This window comes from Carcharodon carcharias, chromosome 19, assembly GCF_017639515.1.
Source record: "Carcharodon carcharias isolate sCarCar2 chromosome 19, sCarCar2.pri, whole genome shotgun sequence".
Taxonomy (NCBI): domain Eukaryota; kingdom Metazoa; phylum Chordata; class Chondrichthyes; order Lamniformes; family Lamnidae; genus Carcharodon; species Carcharodon carcharias.
The window spans coordinates 95,409,186-95,434,860 of NC_054485.1; the positions used below are offsets into that span (position 1 = coordinate 95,409,186).

The 25,675-nt window shown below is 47.6% G+C and overlaps 1 protein-coding gene across 5 annotated transcripts in view; it reads left to right on the forward strand.

Annotated features, from left to right (window-relative positions):
• The first annotated feature begins 9,966 nt into the window (after nt 1–9,966).
• The window catches only part of LOC121291659 (hepatocyte cell adhesion molecule-like), a 65,545-nt gene continuing 49,836 nt past the window's right edge, over nt 9,967–25,675 (forward strand). For 4 of the 5 annotated variants that reach the window (XM_041213148.1, XM_041213145.1, XM_041213144.1 and 1 more), the window contains exons 1-5: nt 9,967–10,150; nt 11,377–11,682; nt 22,344–22,607; nt 23,126–23,233; nt 23,430–23,513. In XM_041213148.1, coding sequence (XP_041069082.1) covers nt 10,054–10,150; nt 11,377–11,682; nt 22,344–22,607; nt 23,126–23,233; nt 23,430–23,513 — 859 coding nt within the window. In that variant the 5' untranslated portion in view covers nt 9,967–10,053. The remainder of the gene's footprint in view (nt 10,151–11,376; nt 11,683–22,343; nt 22,608–23,125; nt 23,234–23,429; nt 23,514–25,675) is intronic. The other variant, XM_041213149.1, reaches the window with a different exon arrangement.

Consider the following 25,675-nt stretch of genomic DNA (forward strand, 5'->3'; position numbering starts at 1 on the left):
TGAGTATTTGAACAGTTTATTCATTAACAACCAAATGTATCCAAACAGGGTTTTTTTCTCATTTAGGCCTTAAGCCAGGTCTCCTTTCGAACTGTTGTTCCTGAAGCCACTCTCCTGCTCCAGATTGCCATGCTTTTTTGCTTTATTTTTTCTGTCAGCTTGTCTCTCTTAATCTCTGATCAATTTTATGGATCTCATCTATAATTTCCTGTTTTAAATATAATGGTTGCCATCGGGTCAAAGGCCTGAATTTTATGCTCCCCCGCTAAAGGGTTTGAAGGTGGGGTTGAGCACAAAATTCTTTGGATGGGCTTCCTGCTGGGTTCCTGCCCACCCTGACCGCTCTACAATTTTACGCTGGGTTGGACGAGACCCTAAAATAATCGGCTTCAAGCCTTGTTCAGGAAGGTGGGGGCGCCTATATCAGAATTCCCCTTTTAACTTCGGTGCCCGTACCTTAATGTCCGGTAACTGCAGGATCTCTGCACCCCCCCCCCTCCCCCACCTCAACCCTGGCCTCTCCCCCGACACCCCACCCCATCCAGGACTCCTCTACCCTCCCCGTCCTGAGACTCCCCAAATCTTACCTCTTCCTGGAACCCTGGGGACTTAGACTGCAGGGACTGCTTGCAGTCCCGCTCCTGGCCACTGTAGCTTCTGGTGCTGCGGGGACTGAAGAGCTGCCGGCCTAGGAGGGATTTCTTCCCAAGGGAGAGGCGGAGGTCCCGCCTGCAGCCAGTTAATGCTCATTGGAATGTGAAATGGCTGCGGGACAGAGAGTGCCAGCGGGGACGTGTTCCCCACCAGCTCTTCCAATGGCGGGACAGGATACCCCGCCATCCAAAAAATCCTGGCCAAGAAGTCAGAATGTGTAGAGGCAATAAAAAAACCGAGGATGAGTGGTGTATGCATCTCGATTCCATACGTTAAATAATATGGAGTTTTAGGGGATACCGGATACCCGGTGCAGATGAGCTTACATTATTATTATGTGATAGTTGCACTTCCGGTGCCACAGTTGACCACTTATTTCCCCTGAGCTTTTTACCTCCTGGTTTTGTGTGCTAGAAACATAGAAAATAGGAGCAGGAGTAGGCCATTTGGCCCTTTGAGCCTGCTCCGCCATTCATTATGTTCATGGCTGATCATCCAACTCAATAGCCTGCTCCCACTTTCTCCCCATATCCTTTGAATCCCTTTCACCCCAAGAGCTATATCTAACTCCTTGAAAAAATACAATGTTTTGGCCTCAACTACTTTTTGTGGTAGCGAATTCCGTAGGCTCACCACTCTCTGGGTGAAGAAATTTCTCCTCATCTCAATCCTAAATGGTGTACCCCATATCTTCAGACTGTGGTGACCCCTGGTTCTGGACTCCCCCACCATTGGGAACATCCTACATCTACCCTGTCTAGTCCTGTTAGAATTTTATAGGTTTCTACGAGATTGCCCCCCCTCATTCTTCTGAACTCCAGTGAATATAATCCTAACCAGCTCAATCTCTACTCATATGTCAGTCCCACCATCCCAGGAATCAGTCTGGTAAACCTTTGCTGCACTCCCTCTATAGCAAGAACATCCTTCCTCAGATAAGGAGACCAAAACTGCACACAATATTCCAGTTGGTCTCACCAAGGCCCTGTATAATGGCAGCAAGACATCCCTGCTCCTGTACTCGAATCCTCTGGCTATTAAGGCCAACATACCATTTGCTTTCTTTACCGCCTGCTGCACCTCCATGCTTACCTTCAGCAACTGGTGTACAAGACACCCAGGTCTCGTTGCACATTCCCCTCTCTCAATTTATTAGCCATTCAGATAATAACCTGCCTTCCTGTTTTTGCCACCAAAGTGGAAAACCTCACATTTATCCACATTATGCTGCGTCGGCCATGCATTTGTCCACTCACTCGGCTTGTCCACCAGGTGTTCCACCGGGCCAGCAGATTGCAGATGGGGTTTGGTGTACTGTGTTCTAACTCTAATGCCCCTTTGCTCAGAGTGTTCCCTAAAAATCCTGGAGATCAAGGCTCCGCCTTGGTCAGGGATGTCTTGCTGCAATTATACAGGGCCTTGGGAGACCATACCTGGAATATTGTAGTTGAATTTTGGGTGAACCAGCTACACCAGTTATGGCGGTAATAGCCTTCACAGGTGCATTATCCGAAACAGTTTTTGTGGGGCCCAGCCAGCAGAAGGAAGTGCAATCCATCAATACAAACGAGAACATTTTAAATCCCATGGATGAAATCAAGAAATAAATTTTGCACTGGTTCCTTTGTCCTTACACGAGTCAATGGTGGTGGCTTAGGAAGTGATGATTAGTCAAATTAGCAGGGCTCTTATTTTGCTTCATATTGTTTTACAGGCCTGAAGCAGGCCTGTGGCCAGCAATACAGAGAAGTCAGATTACAGAATGTAGTTCTGACACCACAATGTGCTTGTGCAATACCCTGGTGCGTTCTTTTACAAGCTGCCCTCCTTTGGTGACTCAGAATACCTCTCTGTTACCTTTGGGCAACTGTACCAGCACCAGGCCAGCATGGTCTCCGGGTATGAGTGCTTTTATGGATATCCTTTTGGATTCTGTTTTGTTGGATCTAACAACTGAGTGAGTTCCCCATCCAAATTAGCTGCCCTTCCTGGTCCAACTATAACAATAACCTTTGCAGACCCTTCTTGAGGGAGGTGTCATGTAAGTTTTTCCTGTTCACCTGCAAGACTGTAGACCTTTGAGTGGTTACCCTTTCACCTAAATAACCTGACAGTTTTGCTTTTATGTCCCCAAACTAAGAGTTGGTTCCCACAATGACTTGTGACTAATGGGGTGATTTGTAATCCCCATTTGTTCCTAGAATACTATGTCCTGTTCACAATAGTCACTATCAGTCTGGGTTAATGTGGGTTTAATAGGATTTGCCCGCTCAAAAGCATATTTAAGTGCTGTTGCCCCAGTATACAGTGCTTTCTTTTGGCCAAGGGGTTTGGATAGTAAATTTTCTGGAATAAAAGAACAGAAGTTCCAAAAAAATTCCTGTTACCACCCACATCCTAGCTGAGGATGACCGAGGTGTCCCATGTTAGCTGGCATTGAGGGCCCATCGAACACGATAGTACCCTACACGTGGTCTGCGAAGCATTTGCTTCATTCCTTCCCCGGATCATCGTCTTCCAAAACAGAAAGATGTTCTAAACCCGTATCTGAAGCTAAGAATTTCAAAATTATTGTAGGATCAATTTAAAAGGATGCCCATTTATCAATCTGTGTAGCTTTTTCTGTCAGAAGCCATCCTGAGCACTGACCTTAGGTCAGGGTTGTAGTAGGGTTTGACCCTTGGGGTGTCCTCGCTTTAATAAGATATTGAGCTGTCATAGTCAGAACTCTTTTTGAAAATCAATCACCTTTCAATTATAAAGTATAGTGAAATTGACAGGAACATTCCTGTATAGTGGCCAATTTTTCTTCATAAGAATTGAGTTAGTCATCTACCACATCCTGTTATTTGCAGCCCTAGAAATTCTAACCTTTTCCTGACTGACTGAGCCTTTCTTTCGAAGTAAATCACAACCCAGCAGAGTTTATTCTGTTTAAAACACTCAAAACAATCTAAATGCTCTTGATCATCCCATTGTGACCACACCACTGCCACCCACCCCCCCCACCAACCCCCCCACCATAACCAACACCTCCACCAAACTCCCTTCTCCCCCCACCCCTTCCCCCTCTTCCCCGCCCCCTTCTCCTTCTCCCCACCCCTTTCCCCTTCTCCCTGCCCCTTCCCCCTCCTCCTTCTCCCCGCCCCCTTCCCCTTCTTCCCCTTCCCCTTCTCCCCGCCCCCTTCTCCTTCTCCCCCTTCTCCTCGCCCCCCTTCCCCCCTTCCCCTTCTCCCCGCCCCCCTTCCCCCTTCCCCCCTTCCCCTTCTCCCCGCCCCCTACCCCTTCTCCCCGCCCCTTCTCCCTCTCCCCTTCTCCCCGCCCCCCTTCCCGCCCCCTTCCCCCCGCCCCCTTCTCCTTCTCCCCTTCCCCTTCTCCCCGCCCCTTCTCCTTCTCCCCTTCTCCCCGCCCCTCTTCCCGCCCCCTTCCCCTTCTTCCCCTTCCCCTTCTCCCCGCCCCCTTCCCCTTCTCCCCGCCCCCCTTCCCCTTCTCCCCGCCCCCTTCCCCTTCTCCCCGCCCCCCTTCCCCTTCTCCCGCCCCCCCTTCCCCCCCTTCCCCTTCCCCTTCTCCCCGCCCCCTTCCCCCTTCCCCTTCCCCCCGCCCCTTCTCCTTCTCCCCTTCCCCCCTTCCCCTTCCCCTTCTTCCCGCCCCCCTTCCCGCCCCCTTCCCCTTCTCCCCGCCCCCTTCCCCTTCTCCCCGCCCCCTTCCCCTTCTCCCCGCCCCCCTTCCCCTTCTCCCCGCCCCCTTCCCCTTCTCCCCGCCCCCCTTCCCCTTCTCCCGCCCCCCCTTCCCCCCTTCCCCTTCCCCTTCTCCCCGCCCCCTTCCCCCTTCCCCTTCCCCCCGCCCCTTCTCCTTCTCCCCTTCCCCCCTTCCCCTTCCCCCTTCCCCTTCCCCCCGCCCCTTCTCCTTCTCCCCTTCCCCCCTTCCCCTTCCCCTTCTTCCCGCCCCCTTCCCGCCCCCTTCCCCTTCTCCCCGCCCCCCTTCCCCCCTTCCCCTTCCCCTTCTCCCTTCCCCTTCCCCCCCGCCCCTTCTCCTTCTCCCCTTCCCCCCTTCCCCTTCCCCTTCTCCCCGCCCCCTTCTCCTTCTCCCCTTCCCCTTCCCCCCTTCCCCTTCCCCTTCTCCCCGCCCCCCCTTCCCGCCCCCTTCCCCTTCTCCCCGCCCCCTTCTCCTTCTCCCCGCCCCCCTTCCCCTTCCCCTTCTCCCCGCCCCCCTTCCCCTTCTCCCCGCCCCCCTTCCCCCCTTCCCCTTCCCCTTCTCCCCGCCCCTTCTCCTTCTCCCCTTCTCCCCGCCCCCTTCCCCTTCTCCCCGCCCCCTTCTCCTTCTCCCCTTCTCCCCGCCCCTTCTCCTTCTCCCCTTCTCCCCGCCCCCTTCCCCTTCTCCCCGCCCCTTCTCCTTCTCCCCTTCTCCCCGCCCCTTCTCCTTCTCCCCTACTCCCCGCCCCCTTCCCCCCGCCCCCTTCTCCTTCTCCCCGCCCCCTTCCCCTTCTCCCCGCCCCTTCGCCTTCTCCCCTTCTCCCCGCCCCTTCTCCTTCTCCCCGCCCCCTTCCCCTTCTCCCCGCCCCTTCTCCTTCTCCCTTTCCCCCCGCCCCCTTCTCCTTCTCCCCTTCTCTTCCGCCCCCCTTCCCCTTCTCTTCCGCCCCCCTTCCCCTTCTCCCCGCCCCCCCCCCTCCCCCTCTCACCACCATTATCACCACCACCAAACCCCCCCCACCATCTTAATAATAAAAACAAAAAAACTGCAGATGCTGGAAATCCAAAACAAAAACAGAATTACCTGGAAAAACTCAGCAGGTCTGGCAGCATCGGCGGAGAAGAAAAGAGTTGACGTTTCGAGTCCTCATGACCCTTCGACAGAACTTGAGTTCGAGTCCAGGAAAGAGCTGAAATATAAGCTGGTTTAAGGTGTGTGTGTGGGGGGCGGAGAGATAGAGAGACAGAGAGGTGGAGGGGGTTGGTGTGGTTGTAGCGACAAACAAGCAGTGATAGAAGCAGATCATCAAAAGATGTCAACAACAATAGTACAATAGAACACATAGGTGTTAAAGATAAAGTTGGTGATATTATCTAAACGAATGTGCTAATTAAGAATGGATGGTAGGGCACTCAAGGTATAGCTCTAGTGGGTTTTTTTTTTTATTTTATATAATGGAAATAGGTGGGAAAAGGAAAATCTTTATAATTTATTGGGAAAAAAAAAGAGAAGGGGGAAACAGAAAGGGGGTGGGGATGGGGGAGGGGACTCACGACCTAAAGTTGTTGAATTCAATATTCAGTCCGGAAGGCTGTAAAGTCCCTAGTCGGAAGATGAGGTGTTGTTCCTCCAGTTTGCGTTGGGCTTCACTGGAACAATGCAGCAAGCCAAGGACAGACATGTGGGCAAGAGAGCAGGGTGGAGTGTTAAAATGGCAAGCGACAGGGAGGTTTGGGTCATTCTTGCGGACAGACCGCAGGTGTTCTGCAAAGCGGTCGCCCAGTTTACGTTTGGTCTCTCCAATGTAGAGGAGACCACATTGGGAGCAACGAATGCAGTAGACTAAGTTGGGGGAAATGCAAGTGAAATGCTGCTTCACTTGAAAGGAGTGTTTGGGTCCTTGGACGGTGAGGAGAGAGGAAGTGAAGGGGCAGGTGTTGCATCTTTTGCGTGGGCAAGGGGTTGTGCCATAGGAGGGGGTTGAGGAGTAGGGGGTGATGGAGGAGTGGACCAGGGTGTCCCGGAGGGAGCGATCCCTACGGAATGCCGATAAGGGGGGTGAAGGGAAGATGTGTTTGGTAGTGGCATCATGCTGGAGTTGGCGGAAATGGCGGAGGATGATCCTTTGAATGCGGAGGCTGGTGGGGTGATAAGTGAGGACAAGGGGGACCCTATCATGTTTCTGGGAGGGAGGAGAAGGAGTGAGGGCGGATGCGCGGGAGATGGGCCGGACACGGTTGAGGGCCCTGTCAACGACCGTGGGTGGAAAACCTCGGTTAAGGAAGAAGGAGGACATGTCAGAGGAACTGTTTTTGAATGTAGCATCATCGGAACAGATGCGACGGAGGCGAAGGAACTGAGAGAATGGGATGGAGTCCTTACAGGAAGTGGGGTGTGAGGAGCTGTAGTCGAGATAGCTGTGGGTGTCGGTGGGTTTGTAATGGATATTGGTGGACAGTCTATCACCAGAGATTGAGACAGAGAGGTCAAGGAAGGGAAGGGAAGTGTCAGAGATGGACCACGTGAAAATGATGGAGGGGTGGAGATTGGAAGCAAAATTAATAAATTTTTCCAAGTCCTGACGAGAGCATGAAGCAGCACCGAAATAATCATCGATGTACCGGAGAAAGAGTTGTGGAAGGGGGCCGGAGTAGGACTGCAACAAGGAATGTTCCACATACCCCATAAAGAGACAGGCATAGCTGGGGCCCATGCGGGTACCCATAGCCACACCTTTTATTTGGAGGAAGTGAGAGGAGTTGAAGGAGAAATTGTTCAGCGTGAGAACAAGTTCAGCCAGACGGAGGAGAGTAGTGGTGGATGGGGATTGTTCGGGCCTCTGTTCGAGGAAGAAGCTAAGGGCCCTCAGACCATCCTGGTGGGGGATGGAGGTGTAGAGGGATTGGACGTCCATGGTGAAGAGGAAGCGGTAGGGGCCAGGGAACTGGAAATTGTTGATGTGACGTAAGGTGTCAGAGGAATCACGGATGTAGGTGGGAAGGGACTGGACAAGGGGAGAGAGAAGGGAGTCAAGATAACGAGAAATGAGTTCTGTGGGGCAGGAGCAAGCTGAGACGATCGGTCTACCGGGGCAGTTCTGTTTGTGGATTTTGGGTAGGAGATAGAAGCGGGCCGTCCGAGGTTGGGCAACTATCAGGTTGGAAGCTGTGGGAGGGAGATCCCCAGAGGAGATGAGGTCAGTGACAGTCCTGGAAACAATGGCTTGATGTTCAGTGGTGGGGTCATGGTCCAGGGAGAGGTAGGAGGAAGTGTCTGCGAGTTGACGCTCAGCCTCCGCGTGGTAGAGGTCAGTGCGCCAGACAACAACAGCACCACCCTTGTCAGCGGGTTTGATGACAATGTCAGGGTTGGACCTGAGAGAATGGAGTGCAGTAAGTTCAGAGAGAGACAGGTTAGAATGGGTGAGAGGAGCAGAGAAATTGAGACGACTAATGTCGCGCCGACAGTTCTCAATGAAAAGATCGAGAGAAGGTAAGAATCCAGAGGGAGGGGTCCAGGTGGAGGGAGAATATTGAAGATGGGTAAAAGGATCCGTTGAACTGGGAGAGGACTCCTGCCCAAAGAAGTGAGCCCGGAGACGAAGACGGCGGAAGAAGAGTTCAGTATCATGCCGAGCCCGAAATTCATTGAGGTGAGGGCGTAAGGGTATGAAACTAAGTCCTTTGCTGAGCACTGAACGTTCAGCATCGGAGAGGGGAAGGTCAGGGGGTATAGTGAATACACGGCTGGGGTTGGGATTGGAAGATGGGGTGGGGACGGAGGGACAGGCAGGGGTGGAGGGTCCTAGATGGGTGTTGGTGTCGATGAGTTGTTGGAGCTTGCGTTCCTTAGCACTTGAGAGAAAGAGAAAAAGTTTCTTGTTGAGGCGTCGGATGAGCCGAAGGATAAAATGAAACTGGGGGCACGCGCAGCTTTGAAAAAGGGTACGGCGGTGCTGCTGGAGGGAGAGGTCGAGTGTGTTCATATGGCGGCGCATGGCACTGAGAGTGGATTTCAGAATGTGACGGGAACAGCAGTCCGAGAAACGTTTTATGTCCCGGAGATACCTATAATCCTGGGTGGGTTCGAAACATGAGGGGTGGAATTTCAGTTGAAATCCATGTGGGGTAAGTCGGAGACGGAGACAGTCACTGAGAAAGGAGATATGGCTGTGAAAGCGGGTTTTAGTAAACACCTTGTCAAACACTAGGAGAGAAATGGAAAGCAATGAAGGTGAACAAGGCAACAGAGAAATCCGGAAATCTTGTCGCAGAGAGGAACAGAACTTCTTCAAGGAGGTAGGCATTTCTTGAAGAGCAGTGGCAGTCAATTAAACACAGAGATAAAAACAAAAAAACTGCAGATGCTGGAAATCCAAAACAAAAACAGAATTACCTGGAAAAACTCAGCAGGTCTGGCAGCATCGGCGGAGAAGAAAAGAGTTGACGTTTCGAGTCCTCATGACCCTTCGACAGAACTTGAGTTCGAGTCCAGGAAAGAGCTGAAATATAAGCTGGTTTAAGGTGTGTGTGTGGGGGGCGGAGAGATAGAGAGACAGAGAGGTGGAGGGGGTTGGTGTGGTTGTAGCGACAAACAAGCAGTGATAGAAGCAGATCATCAAAAGATGTCAACAACAATAGTACAATAGAACACATAGGTGTTAAAGATAAAGTTGGTGATATTATCTAAACGAATGTGCTAATTAAGAATGGATGGTAGGGCACTCAAGGTATAGCTCTAGTGGGTTTTTTTTTTTTATTTTATATAATGGAAATAGGTGGGAAAAGGAAAATCTTTATAATTTATTGGGAAAAAAAAAGAGAAGGGGGAAACAGAAAGGGGGTGGGGATGGGGGAGGGGACTCACGACCTAAAGTTGTTGAATTCAATATTCAGTCCGGAAGGCTGTAAAGTCCCTAGTCGGAAGATGAGGTGTTGTTCCTCCAGTTTGCGTTGGGCTTCACTGGAACAATGCAGCAAGCCAAGGACAGACATGTGGGCAAGAGAGCAGGGTGGAGCGTTAAAATGACAAGCGACAGGGAGGTTTGGGTCATTCTTGCGGACAGACCGCAGGTGTTCTGCAAAGCGGTCGCCCAGTTTACGTTTGGTCTCTCCAATGTAGAGGAGACCACATTGGGAGCAACGAATGCAGTAGACTAAGTTGGGGGAAATGCAAGTGAAATGCTGCTTCACTTGAAAGGAGTGTTTGGGTCCTTGGACGGTGAGGAGAGAGGAAGTGAAGGGGCAGGTGTTGCATCTTTTGCGTGGGCAAGGGGTTGTGCCATAGGAGGGGGTTGAGGAGTAGGGGGTGATGGAGGAGTGGACCAGGGTGTCCCGGAGGGAGCGATCCCTACGGAATGCCGATAAGGGGGGTGAAGGGAAGATGTGTTTGGTAGTGGCATCATGCTGGAGTTGGCGGAAATGGCGGAGGATGATCCTTTGAATGCGGAGGCTGGTGGGGTGATAAGTGAGGACAAGGGGGACCCTATCATGTTTCTGGGAGGGAGGAGAAGGAGTGAGGGCGGATGCGCGGGAGATGGGCCGGACACGGTTGAGGGCCCCCCCACCATCTCCCGCCTCCCTCGCCCCGCCCCTCCCTCTATATATATATATATATATATATGGCTTTGGTCGGGTCTTGCTTGTGTTGTGCGGAAGATGGTGGCTGCATGTTTGAAGTTTGTTTTTTTTTTGCTTTGACTTTGACTAAATGAAGCATCGATACGTTATTTCGGTTCTGCCTTTCGCCCTCCTCCTCCTGCTGCAGCGTTTCAGCCTCCTCAGTGTTGGCTCCCTGGGTGAAGAAGGTAAGTCACTGAGCGGGGAACGGGCTTCAAACGGGGCAGCGGACAGAGGGATTCGAGCGGAACCTCGCGGGGAAGGTGAGCCGGGTCCCGGGTCCCGGTCACATCCTCTTGCAGAGGGACACATCAGAGCAGCGGAGTTTCTGCTGCGATATTCCAGCCTCAGAGTAGCTGCTAAACTAAAGTTTAAACTAAGGGCTTTAAACACCCGGTCGCCTGATGGCTGATCTCATCCTTTTGAAATGTTGGCTGGGATTCCCCAGATCCAGCACTGCCGAAGCTTCCTCTTCACCATGGACGTCCAATCCCTCTACACCTCCATCCCCCACCAGGCTGGTCTGAGGGCCCTTAGCTTCTTCCTCGAACTCAAGAACTGCCTGTTCATTCTCCATTTCTCCACCAAAGCTAAATTGTCAGGCTGCTCATGTCAAGTATGGATGAGCAGAAATTTCCTCCCAGTTAAAAACTGGGGAGACCAATGTCGTTCTTCAATCCCCCAGATGCTGACTCGAAACACTTCACCTTTCCCTGGGGGATGACACCACTTGTTATACCCGGCCAATTTGAGGACATGCCCGTTATCTCCATTCTCTGTTACCTTTCTCCTAGCCAATTCTATATCCAAAGCAATAAGTTTACCCTCTTTCCCTGGGCTTGGGTTTCCTCTTGGAAGGGACAGTCTCATTCTCCTCCCTTCAGGTGAAGAATGGGGGCTCGGGGGTGTGTGGTCTCGGTCCCTGTGCAGCCCCTTTCCTTACCCTTTTCATTGCCTTCCTGCCTCCTTACTGTGGAAGTGCGAGGGAGAGAGACACGTGTCATCCCTCTGCCACTTCCCTGAGTTAAGGGATGAGGGGGAATTAAGTCTCTTTTTTTTATTCGTTCATGGGTTGTGGGTGTCGCTGGCTGGGCCAGCATTTATTGCCCATCCCTAATTGCCTTTGAGAACTGAGTGGCTTGCTAGGCCATTTCAGAGGGCCATTTAAGAGTCAACCACATTGCTGTGGGCCTGGAGTCAAATGTAGGCCATACCAGGTGAGGACAGCAGATTTCCTTCCCTTTAGGACACTAGTGAACCAGCTGGGTTTTTAGGCCAATCGACAATGGTTCCATGGTTGTCATTAGACCTTTATTGCATTTGTTGTTGCTTTTCTTCATAATTTTTGAAATTGCACGTCAGCATTTTATTGCCTTGGTTTCAAAGATTAAATTTTCTATTTTATGTTAATCAGATGTAACAATAGAAGCGTTTGGTGCCATTGGTTCTTCAATTTTACTGGATCCTGAATGGGGAACTGATGTGAGCGGCAGGGATGTTGTGTGGGAGTTCACTGGCAGTGATGGAAAACTTGTTACTATTTTGGATTATGTACCAGGTCACCATAAAGAGGAGCCAAATGAAAACTTCAAATCACGTTTGCAATTTATTACATCCAATGGGTCTCTGATATTAAACAATTTAAAACTCAGTGACCAAGGGGTTTATTGCATCACTGTAGGTGGAGTTTGGAAACGGAGCACAGAGTTGAAACTCATTGGTAAGTGCTTTCAATACTTTATCACTTTGGAAGTGACAAACATTTCAGCTCATGAACTGTTCACTGCTTAAGGACTATTGCGGAATAAGAACACAAATATGCTATTTAACCCATTGGTTCACCAATGCCCTCCAGGCAAAGGAAATCTGCTGTCCTTACCTGGGTCTGGCCTACATGTGACTCCAGATCCACAGCAATGTGGTTAACTCCTAACTGCCTTCTGAAATGGCCCTAGCAAGACACTCAGTTCGAGGGCAATAAGAAATGGGCAACAAAATCTGGCCTAGCCAGGCATGCCCACATGCCACGAAAGAATATTTTAAAAATCCCTCAAGCCTTTTCTGTCATTCTATGAAATCATGGTTGATCTGCACCTCCCCTGCATTTGCCTGCCTTTGTTAATTGCCTCCCACACCTTTTACACAACAGAAAAATCTATTGATCTCAGTATTGCAAATTCCAATTGACCCAGCAGCCACAGCCTCTGACAGTAGAATGACACTATTATTTGTGTGTACGGATAAAATGTGTAGAATGATCTAGCTTTAATTTGAAGATTATGTCGTCTTGTTCTGGATTATCCCCCAGACAAATCTGTGGTATTTTACTTTATTAAAATTAATTCATTAAACTAATCCAGTTGGAGAATAATCAAAATGACAAAAATTGAGATTATAAGTTTTATGGTTCTGCTTTTTAAATTTTAACACTTAGCTGCTCATACTCTCACATTACTTTTGCTGAATCCCCCATGTTTAACATTCTGACATTTGAGGGGTCACCAGTGATCAGAAACCTAACTGGACCACCTGACTCCCCATTTCTGTCCACCATCAACAAGGCACAGGCCAGGAGTGTGAAGGAATACTCTACCCTTGTGTGGATGAGTGCAGCCCCAGCAACACTCAAGAAGCTTGACACCATCCAGGACAAAGCTGCCGGCTTGTTCAGCACCCCATCAGCCACTTTAAACATCCACTCCCTGCACCACCGATGCACAATGGCAGCATTGTGCATCATCTACAAGATGCACCGCAATAGCTTGCCAAATCTCCTTTGACAGCATCTTCTGAACTCGCAACTTCTATTACCTAGAAGGGCAAAGATAGCAGATACAAGGGAACACCTTGTAAATTTCCCACCAAGTTACTCACCATTCTGACTTGGAACTTTATCGCTGTACCTTCACTGTCACTGGGTCAATAATGTGGAACCTCCTTCCTAACAACACTGTGGGTGTAACTCTTTTTGTTACAAAACAACTAAACTAAATTAACAAAGTCAGGGACAAAGTAAAAGGAACACTGTGGGTGTACGTGCACCAGGTGGACTGCAGTGTTTCCAGAAGACAACTCAGCGCCACCTCAAGGGCAGTTAGGGATGGGTAATAAATGCTGGCTTGGTCATGACAGAATAAAAACTCAACCCTTTATGGGAGAGACACAGGGGTGAAACAACTAATGCCACCTGCTCCGTAGGACAAGTATTGAGGTGGTCACTGGACTTCTGAAGATGTGGTTTTAGTGCCTGAATCAGTTGGGTGGTTCCCTCCGATACCCTCCTGCAAGAGTCTTGGTCATTGTGCTGGTTTGCTTTGCACTCCATAAGGTGGCCCTCCAGAGAGATGTGAATCTTGAGATGGTGAGGCCCTGGAAGAGGTCAGCTCATTGAAAAAAGAGCAGCAGCTAGAAGAGGATTGAGTTTCCAGGGAAGGATGCTGAACAGAGAGTTGGCTGCGTACAACACTGGACACAAAAGGTTCCTCGGAATGCCATGAATGTCAGGGACCATTTGATCTGGAAACATCCCACCTGAGTTCCTATGGCCCAGGATGAAGGGCTTGGCATGGAAGTCAGCCTGAGTGTTAACCTGTGCTAACACATTCATTGACGATGCGACCTGGAACATCTAAACCCTGACTGCAAGAGAAGGATGCACATCTGTCCAGAAGCTTTGTCGTCACTGTGGGGGAATCTGTCATCTCCTTTACCACCTCATACCACTTTTCTTGTCATGTTAGGAACTAAAGGAGTCACAGACGTGCAGCTTAAAGTATCATTTATACAGTTTTGTGAGATGGAACCAGTGCTTGGACATTAAGACACTTTAGTGACCCATTTAGTGCTCTGTGCGATGCATTGGTCTCCACGCTCCACCACTCTTATGTGGTGCTGGCCACTGTGCCCTTGGCGGAGGTGGAAGCTGCCTGCTCACTAATCTTGGCTTGCTGCTGAGATGCATGTGGCGATCACCCTCATTGTTGACACGGGGGCATCTTCAGAAGCTCCTGCTTTTGCATCATTGCTGAGGTAGCCTCCATCACTTGGCCCTGCTGCACTGATGTGGCCCAGGATGTCGAGGGAGCCAGTGGGAGTGGCACCCTCATCCTCTTCCGTGAAACCCTCACCCCTTGCTGGACCCCCCCCCCCCCCCGCCTCCTCTTCCTCATGGCCTCCAACATTACGTCCTGGTTGGCATCAAGGAAATGAGCAGCCCTGCCCTGGGTGCCAGGCCTCTGCCCTGTCCTCTGCTCTCTTCTCTCTGGTGTTCTCTCTGTGAAGTCTTTGGCAATCTCAGCCGATTTCTCCCTCTGGACAACCAGCATCCTCAGCGATTGCTGCTGTCTAAATCAGTTGCTCATTTCAACTGACCCAACTCCATTTCCACTCTGTTTGGCTGCAATTGGACAGGGAATCTGTTTCCACATCAATTCAGGGCTCTCTGCTGAGAAAGTTGGTCAGCTTCCCACTGGAAGTGGGTTTGGGACCTGAAAGCTGGTCCAACCTCTTTTTCCCACCTCCATAGGGAAAATGCCACCCTTTGTTTCCCACTTACCTGGGTCAGGTCTGTTCTCACCCCATTGAAACTGTTTCTTTCCTAATATAGTATTTTTGCTTTATATTGCTTCTTGTCCTTTTCCAGAGCCAACCAAACCCTTATGATACTATAATGACTTCCCTACTGGCATTTGATCCATTTGACCCACCTGATTCCTCAGAAACAGATCTAGCAATGCCTCCTCCTTCCTCATTGGGCTAGAAACATACTGATGTTTAAAAAAAAAAATCTCCTGAGCGCACTTCAGAAACTCTTCACCTCTCTGCCCTTTACTCTGTTACTACCCTAGTTTACACTCAAGTTCCCCCATTTTATACTCAATAGCTTTTGCACATCTGCAAATTCCTTGCAAATGTCTTCCTCAATATCTTTATCATTGGTTGGTGGCTTTATAAAATACACCCAGTGGTGTATTGGTACCTCTATTTTTTCTTCGCTCTAACCAACTAGATTCTGACTTGACTCCTCTGGGACACCTCCTCTCTCCATCACTGCTACTGCCTCACCCACCCCCAATCTTTCTATCTTTCCCTGTCTTTGCTGTATCCCAGAATATTTGGTACCCATTCTGCCCTTTTTGACCCAGGTCTCCATTATCGCCAGATGTATTCTCAAATGGCTAGCTGCACCTGCAGATCACCAACCTTATTTACCACACTTCATGCATTCACGTACCTGCACACTAAACAAAATATAGCCCATATTCCATTCCCTCTTACTCCGACTCTGCCTAATACCTTATTATTTCTTACTTTAGTGCTTTCTATCTGTCTCTCCTAATTCTTTGTACACCTTTGTATTTCCTCTAATATTCCTCCAGGTAAGTTGGAAAATTTCTCAGCACACAACAGCCACTTTGGGAGAAACTCTTCCCAAATGTGGGATCATTGCTCGGGCGGAGGATGACTGCAGGATAGTGTTGGGAGGGTATGAATTTGGTAAGCCCAACTCCTGCTAAGGTATTTTAAACCCTCCCCAATCCATAATGAGATTTGGCTGAGAGCCCAGACTCCCATAAAAGAATTAATTTATTTTGATAACAGAGCTGGGAAGAAGATCAACAGTTTTATCAGGTTCTTTTATCTGTGATGTCTTTTGTCAATGGCTTAATGTCTTTTTACACAAGATAAAGAGGCGTCACATGCCTATAGGTTCTGCTGTTGATACTTTAAAAGTCTGATTCATCAACACCTTTTTATAAGGTTGTAATGACAGCAGTTTTATGTACATAAAATTATGAATCATTTCCACAAATGCCAGTATTATTATCGGGTTCATTGGTTTTGTACAGTGTTTATACTGGGTGAATGGGCTTGGAAGTGCCGTAACTTGGTATGGGGGAGCCTTGGGCGTGAGTAGGGAGTATGAGTTCGCATGGATCATATGAGGGGCATGGGGGTTGAGTGGGGAACATGAGTTGGGACAGAGGGTATAAGAGGTCATGAATTGCAATAGATGGTATGATGGGCCTGGGGGTGGTGGGGGGGTGAGGGGGTGTGATGAGTGAGAGCTAGAGGGCCTAAAATATAGGCAAACTACTGGGGCAAATTCCCAGAGAACTGAGGCTTGTCTTTGAACTAGTCCGTCTCTGCACTTTTGTGGCCCTTGTGACCACCTCCAATCTGCTTCCAGGGGCGGTGGGCCCAACTCTATCCTGCACTCATTCTCCCCCAGAGCGATGATCCCACATTTGGGAGGAGTTTCTCCCGAAGTGGCTGTGGTGAACTGTGAAATTTCCCAACTCACTCTATGCTTTTTGGGAACAAAAATCTGGTCCTTAGTGTCCGTTTTCACAAAAGAGAGAGACAAAGCAGATATTATAATTAAAGAGGAAGAATAAAAAACATTGGATGGAATAAACACAGTGTAGGAGGAAACATTAAGGTGTTTAGTATCTTGAAAGTGGATGCAACATACCCCTGGCTGCTAAGGAAAGCAAGCAAAGAAATAGAGGCTTGGATGATCATTTCTCAATCTTCTCTGGCAACAGGTATGGTGTTGGAGGAATGCTAACTTTGTATTGTTGTTTAAGTGATGAGAAAGGAATAGTCCAACAAATTACAGGCCAGTCAGCCTAACCTTGGTGGTGGGCAAATCTTTGGAAAAAATTCTAAGAGATGCCTGGCCATCTGTTTCTACTGAAACAGTTCTCCACCCTTGCTCATTATGAAAGCTTGGCTGAGAGGCAAGACTGACAAATGCATTAGCTCAGCAGGGGATTCTATTTTGACCACTGAAGCGAATTGTTGACATTACTTAACTTATTGTAGCCACATAAAATAAATTGTTCTTTCTGTGATAACTTTTGTCAGTGTCTCAATGTTTGTTTACTTTGGACAAAATTAAGTGGTATGAAGTGGTTAAAGTCTGTCTTACTGAAAGTGCAATTGTCCTGTCTGACCCTTTTATGGTGCTGTAAGAATAGCAGATTTTTTCAAAGAGGATTTATGAATGGGTGTTTATCTTTTTCCTCAGCATTTCCACACTTCCCATTGTTTTACATGGCTCTTTGGGTCTGTTCAGATTGTATTGTGGGCGAATGGGCATAGTGGGGCATGGAAGCAACGGAGGTGGCATGGAGGCCATCGAGATTGTATGGAGGGTATGAATTGGCATTGGGAGGTATGAGGGGGTCAAGGGGTGGCATGGGAGGATGAGGTGATGTGAGGAGTGAGGCCTAGAGCACCTAAAAGCTTCTGAAACAACTGGGACATCGTGCCAGAGAATTTAGGCAGACGTTCTTGGCACTTCCCACCTCCTGACTGCCTATGGTCTGCTTCCAGGGTCAGCGAGCACTCACCACCCTGGCGTGTAAATCGTACGACTCGGGCACCTTTTAACCGGGAAAGGTCCGGCGATTTGGGAAATTCTCCAAATCGAGCTACCTGGTTCAGTAGCCAAAATCTGGCCCTAGGCCTACAGAACTCTGAAGCTAGCAGATCAACTAAATTAGGTGATGAAGAAGGCATATGAGAGGCATTTGTTTGTTGCCAAGGTCTGGAGTACAAGAACAGGAAAGCCATGCTAGAACTGTATAATAAATTAGTTATACTACAGCTAGAGTACTGCATACTGTTGTGGTCAGAGAGAATGTGATTTCATGTGAGAGGGTATGGAACAGAATTACAAGGATGGTGCCAGGAATGGAGAGTTTTAGCTATGATGCAAGATTGGATAGGCTGAGGTAGTATTCTTTTGAACTGAGGCGTCTGAGGGAAGATTTAATTAAGGTGTATAAAAAGGAGAGCTAGATAGAGCATCTGGAAAGGTCATAATTCCATGAACAGAGAGGTCAATAATCAGGTGCATAAATTTGAAATAATTGATGAGAGGATTAAAGTGGAGTTGAGTAATTTTTCACCCAGAGGTTGTTGGGGGATCTGGAAATCACTGCCTGAAATGCTGTGGGCCCTGACAATATTCCGGCAATGGTCCTGAAGACTTGTGCCCCAGAATGTGCTGCATCCATGGCAAAGCTGTTCCAGTGCAGTTACAACACTGGCATCTACCCAGCGATGTAGAAAATTGCCCAGGTATTTCCTGTACACAAAAAGCAGGACAAATCCAACCCGGCCAGTTATCACCCCATCAGCATACTCTTGGTCATCAGCAAAGTAATGGGGTCATCAACGGTGTTATCAAACGGAGCTCAGTCAAAAATAACTTGTTCACTGACAGTCAGTCAGAAGAACACCTTCGGTCTGCCTGGAAGCATGACCTAGACCTCCCTGTCGCTTGCCATTTCAACACTCCACACTGCTCTCATGCCCACCTTGTCCGTCATTGGCCTGCTGCATTGTTCCAGCGAAGCCCAATACAAATTGGAAGAACAGCACCTCATCTTCCGATTAGGCACTTTACATCCTTCCGGACTTGACATTGAGTTCAGCAACTTCAGACCATGAACCGTCTCCTCCATCCTCGCCCCTTTTTTTCAATATTCATTTTTATTTTTATCCATTGTTTTATCCCCGCCTTTTAACCTATTTCCGATCTTTGTTTCCCACCAGTGTCCCCTCCCTCCACCCACCCTCACTAAGGCCATCGGTCACTTGTTCATGTTATTCTTTCCAGAGTGCTTACCCTTGTCCTGCTATTATCACATTCTGCTTTCTGATTTTAATGCCACCATCAGCACCTCCTTTAGCCAGTATCACTATCATTAACACTCCTTTGTCCTTTTGTTCATGACACCTCTCCTTTGCCTCCACCTATTGCTGGCCTTCCATCCAACTTCACCTGCTGCACCATCTTTAAACAGTATAAATTGCATCATATTTTTCTTTTCTTTAGCTCTGAAGAAGAGTCATACGGACTCAAAGCATTAACTATGTCTTTCTGTCCACAGATGCTGTTAGACCTGCTGAGTTTTGACAGCATTTTCTGTTTTTATATCAGATTTCCAGCATCCACAGTATTTTGCTTTTATCTAGCACGAAGGAAAATGGTTGAGGTTGTTGGAGGCTGATCATCTCAGTCCCAGGAAACCATTGTAGGAGTTCCTCAGGGTAGTGGTGCTAGGCTCACCCATCTTCAGTTACTTCATCATTGACCTTCCCTCCATCATAAGGTCAGAAGTGGGGATGTTGGTTGATAATTGCACAATGTTCAGCACCACTCGCGACTCCTCATACATTGAGGCAGTCGGTGTCCAAATGCAGCAAGATCTGGACAATATCCAGGCTCGGGCTGATAAGTGGCAAGTAACATTCATATCACTCAAGTGCCAGGCAAAGACCATCTCCAAGAGGAAAGAATCTAACCATCTCCCCATGACATTCAATGGCATTACCATCACTGAATCCCCCACTATCAACATCATGGGTGGTTACCATTGACCAGAAACCGAACTGGACTAGCCACATAAATACCATGGCTACGAGAGCAGGTCAAGAGCTAGGAATCCTGTGGAGAGTAACTCGCCATCTGTCTCCCAAAGCCTGTCCACTGTCTACAGGGCACAAATCAGGAATGTGATGGAATAGTCTCCATTTGCCTGGATGGGTCCAGATCCAACAACACTCGAGCAGCTTGACACCATCCAGGACAAAGCAGCCTGCTTGACTGACACCCCATCCACCACTTTACACATTCACTCCATCTACCATCAATGCACAGTGGCGCTAGCATGTACGATCTACAAAATTCACTGCAACAACTCACTGAGGCTTCTTCCACAGCACCTTCCAAACCCACAACCTCTACCACCAAGAAAGACTCAGGCAGCAGATGCATGAGAACACCATGACCTGCAAGTTCTCCTCCAAGCCACACACCATCCTGACTTGGAATTGTATTGCCATTTGAATATTGCTGAAAAAAGACATTTTGCTGAAGCTTTTTGCCTTGCACTCATCAGGACAATTTCAAGAATGCCAATGTCAGGGGAAGCAACAACTTTTTACTGTACGGGAAGAGAGTGCTGATTGGTTGGCAAGTGGACTCTGTTTGTTAGAGGCATTGCCATGGAGAATGCACCAGTTAATGGTGACAGACAGTTAACTGCCAAGCAGTGTTTGAAATTTTAAACCAGGCTGCTTGACTCTGATTGAGGTATTGCCCTGAGCTGAAACAGGTACAATGTGTGTACATGCTCTTTCTGCCTGCAAAAAACAGGGCCCTGTGTATTAATACATGTAGCTTCCAGTATATGCAAATGCACCACACTGCGAACCCAACTGAAAATCTTAAATTGGTTGTCAGCATAATTCTTAGCACACTGAGGATTATTTAGCAAATGTTACCAATCGCAGAATCACATCTAATGTTGAACAATCTGTTTTGAGTTTTGCGAGCACGGGCTGGTTGGGTATGGTCTGTACCTTGCCCATTGTGAATAGTGGGCTGTTTGATACGATCCACCAGACTTTGAGACGGACGGCCTATATACCTAGCATCACACTGGCACTGAGATTCACATACCGCATTAATCATTTGTGTGATAGGCAGCACATCTTTTTGGCTTAACAGCAGCATCTTAATAGTGGTGAATACCACTTGCATTGCTACTGTATAGTAGCAACATGGAACAGCTAGTTTCACCTGTTGCTCAAATTTTCACCTCCGGCACTGTAAAGTATTCAGTCTACCTCAGATTACCCCGGAAAGGCAAGGTATCACAAAAATTTGAGCAACACACAGATGAGTAACGTGGTATATGAATTTCAATGCTAGTATGATGCTCGGTATGTAGGCTCTATGTCCCTAGGGCTGGTGGATCGTAACAAACAGAATGTCCCTTCCGTTGTTCACAACGGACAACCAGCCCGTGCTTGCAAAACCCAAAACACAGTGTCCAACATTAGATATAATTCCGTGATTGGACAATATTTGCTAAATAATCTTCAGTGTGCTAAAAATTACACTGACAATTAAGATTGTCAGGCGAGCACACATTGTGGCACATTTGCGTGTACTGGAAGCTACATGTATTAATACACAGGGCCCTGTTCTTTTCAGACAGAAAGATCATGTACACCATTGCACCTGTTTCAGCTAAACAAAATAAGTGACAGCCATTCGCTGGTTCATTTCTCAGGGCAATGCCTCGAACAAATGGAGCCAAGCTGCCTTGCTTAACTACCAAACATTGTTTGAAATTTTAGCTGTCAGTCACTATTAACTGGTGCATTCTCCATGGCAATGCCTCTACCAATCAGGGTCCACTTGCCAACCAATCAGCGCATTCTTCTCATATGGTATAAAGTGGTTGCTTCCCCTGACATTGGCATTCTTGCGATTGACCTGATGAGTGCAAGACGAAAGGCTTTGACAAAATGTCTTTTTTCCACCATACTCAAGTTCTGCACTGCCAAACAACTATTTATATCGCCGTTCCCTCACTGTCACTGAGTCAAAATCCTAGAACTCCCTCCCCAATAGCACTGGGTGTACCTACACCACATGGACTGCAGCGGTTCGCCAAGGTAGCTTACCAGCACCTTCTCAAGGGAAATAACAGATGAGCAGTAAATACTGGCCTAGCCAATGACGCCCACATCCCATGAAATAATGAAAAGGGTATAAAAGACAGAAACCCTCATTGCATTTTAAAAATAGTTGGATATGCACTTATGTGGCATATAAGCTACGGACCAAGAGCTAGAAGGCGATATTAGATTGGATAGCTCATTTTTGGCTAGCATGGACACAACAGTTGAATGTCCTCCTTCAGTACAGCATATACAACCATACATGTATTTATATTTCTGTGGCAGTAAAATGAAGCAGCAGATGAGTTAATGGGGGGAATGTTATGAGGTGACTGAAGGCACAGCCATCAATGGTGGAATAAGAGGCCAGAGTGGGAGGAATGGAGACTTTGGTGGGTGGGGCTGGAGTGGCAGGGAAGACTTGAAGGATTGGAGGAGCTTACAGAGATTAAGAGAATTGGGTTGAGAATTGTAAATTTAAAACATTGAGGGACAGGAGCTAGTGCAAGCCAGTGAGGACAGGGATAATGTGTGACTGGGCTATGGTACAGGACAGGATACCGGCAGCAGAGTTTTAGATGGATTGAAGGATGGAGAATGGGAGGTAGCCAGGATAGCTTTGGAATACTGGAGTCTATGGGTTAGAAGGATGATGGGTGAGATTTTCCACAGCAGCTGCGCTGAAGTAGGGACTGAATTGGGTGATGTTGGTGGTAGGCAGTCTTTGTGATCGTATGAAGGCTTTGGAAGTTCAACTCATGGTTGATGTTATAATGACGCAGGTGTGAAGGACAGAGCTCTTGTTGGTATATTTGACTAACATCATGAGAAACCGTGATATCCTCATGCTCCAGCCTGTTTATCTCAGCATTTTTTATTTCTCTCCCACAGAACCATTGTCAGAGCCTTCAGTCAATGTTACTTATGTCGATACCACCATTGAACTGACCTGTCAAGTGTCTGCAGGAAAAGCAAGTTCCATTCTGTGGTATAAGGATGAGAAAATGATCACAAATACCAACCGTTATCAGTTCGTGCGAAACAACAGCACGTTGATTATTTCTAAAGTCATGAAATCAGACTCCGGAAGCTACACTTGCACCATGGCGAATATTGTTAGCAAGAAGAATACTTCCTATCCTCTTGTGATTTACGGTGAGTCAAGCCAATCAGTCAATTCCATTTATCAGATAAAAATGACACCCCACCTGACACGCCTTTCACACTCAGTCTCACTAAAGATGTTAATATTGGAAGAACTTTGTATATTTTCATGGCACGTGAAAGGAGTAAGATAGAAAATCACAAGCTGGTCTTGTTCATTTTCCTGATATACATTCCTTACATTTACTGGGAACGTCAAAGTGAAAAACCACAGTTCAAGTTCAGTCTCTTTCAGAGTACAGACAGATTGCGCATTGTGTGAACGGGAAAACTGGTGCTGTATAATACGCTCTTTTGATCTTGGACTTACAGGAGCAGAATGGGGAGTACTTCAGAGTGAGAATCCATACACTTGGTCACTGTAAAGTGTTGTGCATGGGCCTTGAAAACCATATTGGATGTAGAGTGGCAGATATTCTCAACACTCAACTGTATACTTAAGACTATACTTTTATGGAAAAGAATTGCTTTCCAAGTAGCATAAGTTTAAAATATGTTTTCTATTTCAGGTTTTCCAGTGCTGCATTATTATACAATGGAATTATCCACTGTTGCACTGATAATTGCTGCTGTTGCCTTGACCTGCAAAATAATTTCATGCCGTTACGCCAACACGTGTAAGACAAATTTGTTATTTGCAGAGTTTAGTGTTGAAGCTTTTAAATGTTACAATTTAAGAATAGAGACTCTATGAAATATTTAAATATGATGATTCTGTTATTTTAAATACGCTCCTTCATATGAGTGATTAATTTCAATGTGCGAATATTATTTATTGAAGTCATGTTAATATGAATTTGCTTATTGTTCCAGATCTTGAGTTATTTGAAAATCTGCTACCAATCGTGCATTATATGCTTCTGATCACTATGTTTGGGTATTGGATACGGGTTGAAGGTACCGTATGTGCTCCTGTTTCTTTGCTCCCGGTTGGTAATTCTATTTCTACAATATACTAGTTCCAGCATACTAAATTCAAGCTCAATATGTTAATAGCTGAAGAATTCGGCTGAGTTCTAGTCTCACTTTGCCAAACTGTGAATTTAACGTCGACAAATTTGCCAATTTTGTGGGCTGGCTTCAAAAAAATTAATTTTTTATTTTGTAAAAGCCCAACTAGTTCACTGAATTTGGAAATTTCCTCAGAGCTACTCCCATCAACTCATCCACCCTCACCGTATTTCTGAAGAAGTTGGAATTGGCTGCAACGAATGATTACCATCCATCATCAGTCTTCTGCCAGCAGCAATCCCTGTACTTTTGGCCAATCCACCCACATCAACACTCTGTGGCTGATTTTTCCAAAAGCTTTGTTGCACCACTCCTGATGTTCAGCAGTGAGGGACATATTTCTATATGTTCTGCCAATCTGACCGTGTACATTTTTGCTGGACCCTCGTTAAATATCTTCAGCGGTTCTAATCCTTCTACCTTCATATTCAAACTCGTGTCCCTTCAGGGTGTACACGTACCAAGCAACTTGGGTCTCGAGGGCTTGCACCTGTTAATTGCTGCAACGCCATTGTAGCCCCCTGTCATTGGACCTTTGTGACCTCCAGAGTTTGCAAACTCGGTCCATATTAACATGTGGAGTACAATTGTCCATCAGCTTAGTTGATCTGTCTACATCTCACTGCCATCTGCACCATTCCTCATTACTGGACCCAGGCTCATAAATCCTTGCTTCACTTTTGAGACTGCTTGGCCTGATCCCACAGAGAATCGGTACAAGCTTCACCGGTCAATTTTCCTTTTATCTGGTCAGTCACACTTCCATAAATTACCCCGAGTCAAAGAAATTTTGCTTCATCAAGGCCTGAGAAGAAAGGAATCGGAGCATATTCCCCATCCTCAATGGTCGAGGAGCCCAGCGCATCAGTGCAAAAGGTGAGGCTGAAGCATTTGCTACAATCTTCAGCCAGAAGCGTTGAGTGGATGTTCCACCTCGGCCTCCTCTGGAGGTCCTCAGCATCACAGATGCCAGTCTTCAGCCAATTCGATTCACTCCAAGTGAAACCAAGAAACGGCTGAAGGCACTGGATACTGCAAAGGCTATGGGCCCTGACAATATTCCGGCAATAGTACTAAAGACTTGTGCTCCAGAACTTCCCACGCCCCTAGCCAAGCTGTTCCAGTGCAGCAACAACACTGGCATCTAACCGGCTTTGTGGAAAATTGCCCACACAAAAAGCAGGACAAATCCAACCCGGCCAATTACCGTCCCATCATTCTACTCTCGACCATCAGTCAAATAAAGGAAGGGGTCATCAACAGTGCTATCAAACGGCACTTGCTTGGCAATAACCTGCTCACTGATACCCAATTTGGGTTCCGCCAGGGCCACTCAGCTCCTGATCTCATTATAACCTTGCTTCAAACTTGGGCAAAAGAGCTGAACTCCCGAGGTGAGGTCAGAGTGACTGCCTTTGACATCAAGGCAGCGTTTAACTGAATGTGGCATCAAGGAGCCCTGGCAAAACTGGAGTCAATGGCAATGGAAAAACTCTCCACTGGTTGGAGTCATACCTAGCACAAAGGAAGATGGATGTGGTTGTTGGAGGTCAGTCGTCTCAGCTCCAGAACATCACTGCAGGAGTTTCTCAGGGGAGTGTCCTTGGCCCAACCACCTTCAGCTGCTTCATCAATGACCTTCCTTCCATTATAAGGTCAGAAGTGGGGATGTTCACTGATGATTACACAATGTTCAGCACCATTCACGACTCCTCAGATACTGAAGCTGTCCATGTCCAAATACAGCAAGACCTGGACAATATCCTGGCTTGGGCTGACAAGTGGCAAGTAACATTCACGTCACAAAAGCGTCAGACAATGACCATCTCCAACAAGAGAGAATCCCACCATCACCCTTCAATGTTCAGTGGCATTACCATCACTGAATCCCCCACTATCAACATCCTGGGGTTATCATTGACCATTGACCAGAAACTGAACTGGACTAGCCATATCAATACTGTGGCTACAAGAGCAGGTCAGAGGTTAGGAATTGGGCAATTATTAACTCATCTCCTGACTCTCCAAAGCCTGTCCACCATCTACAA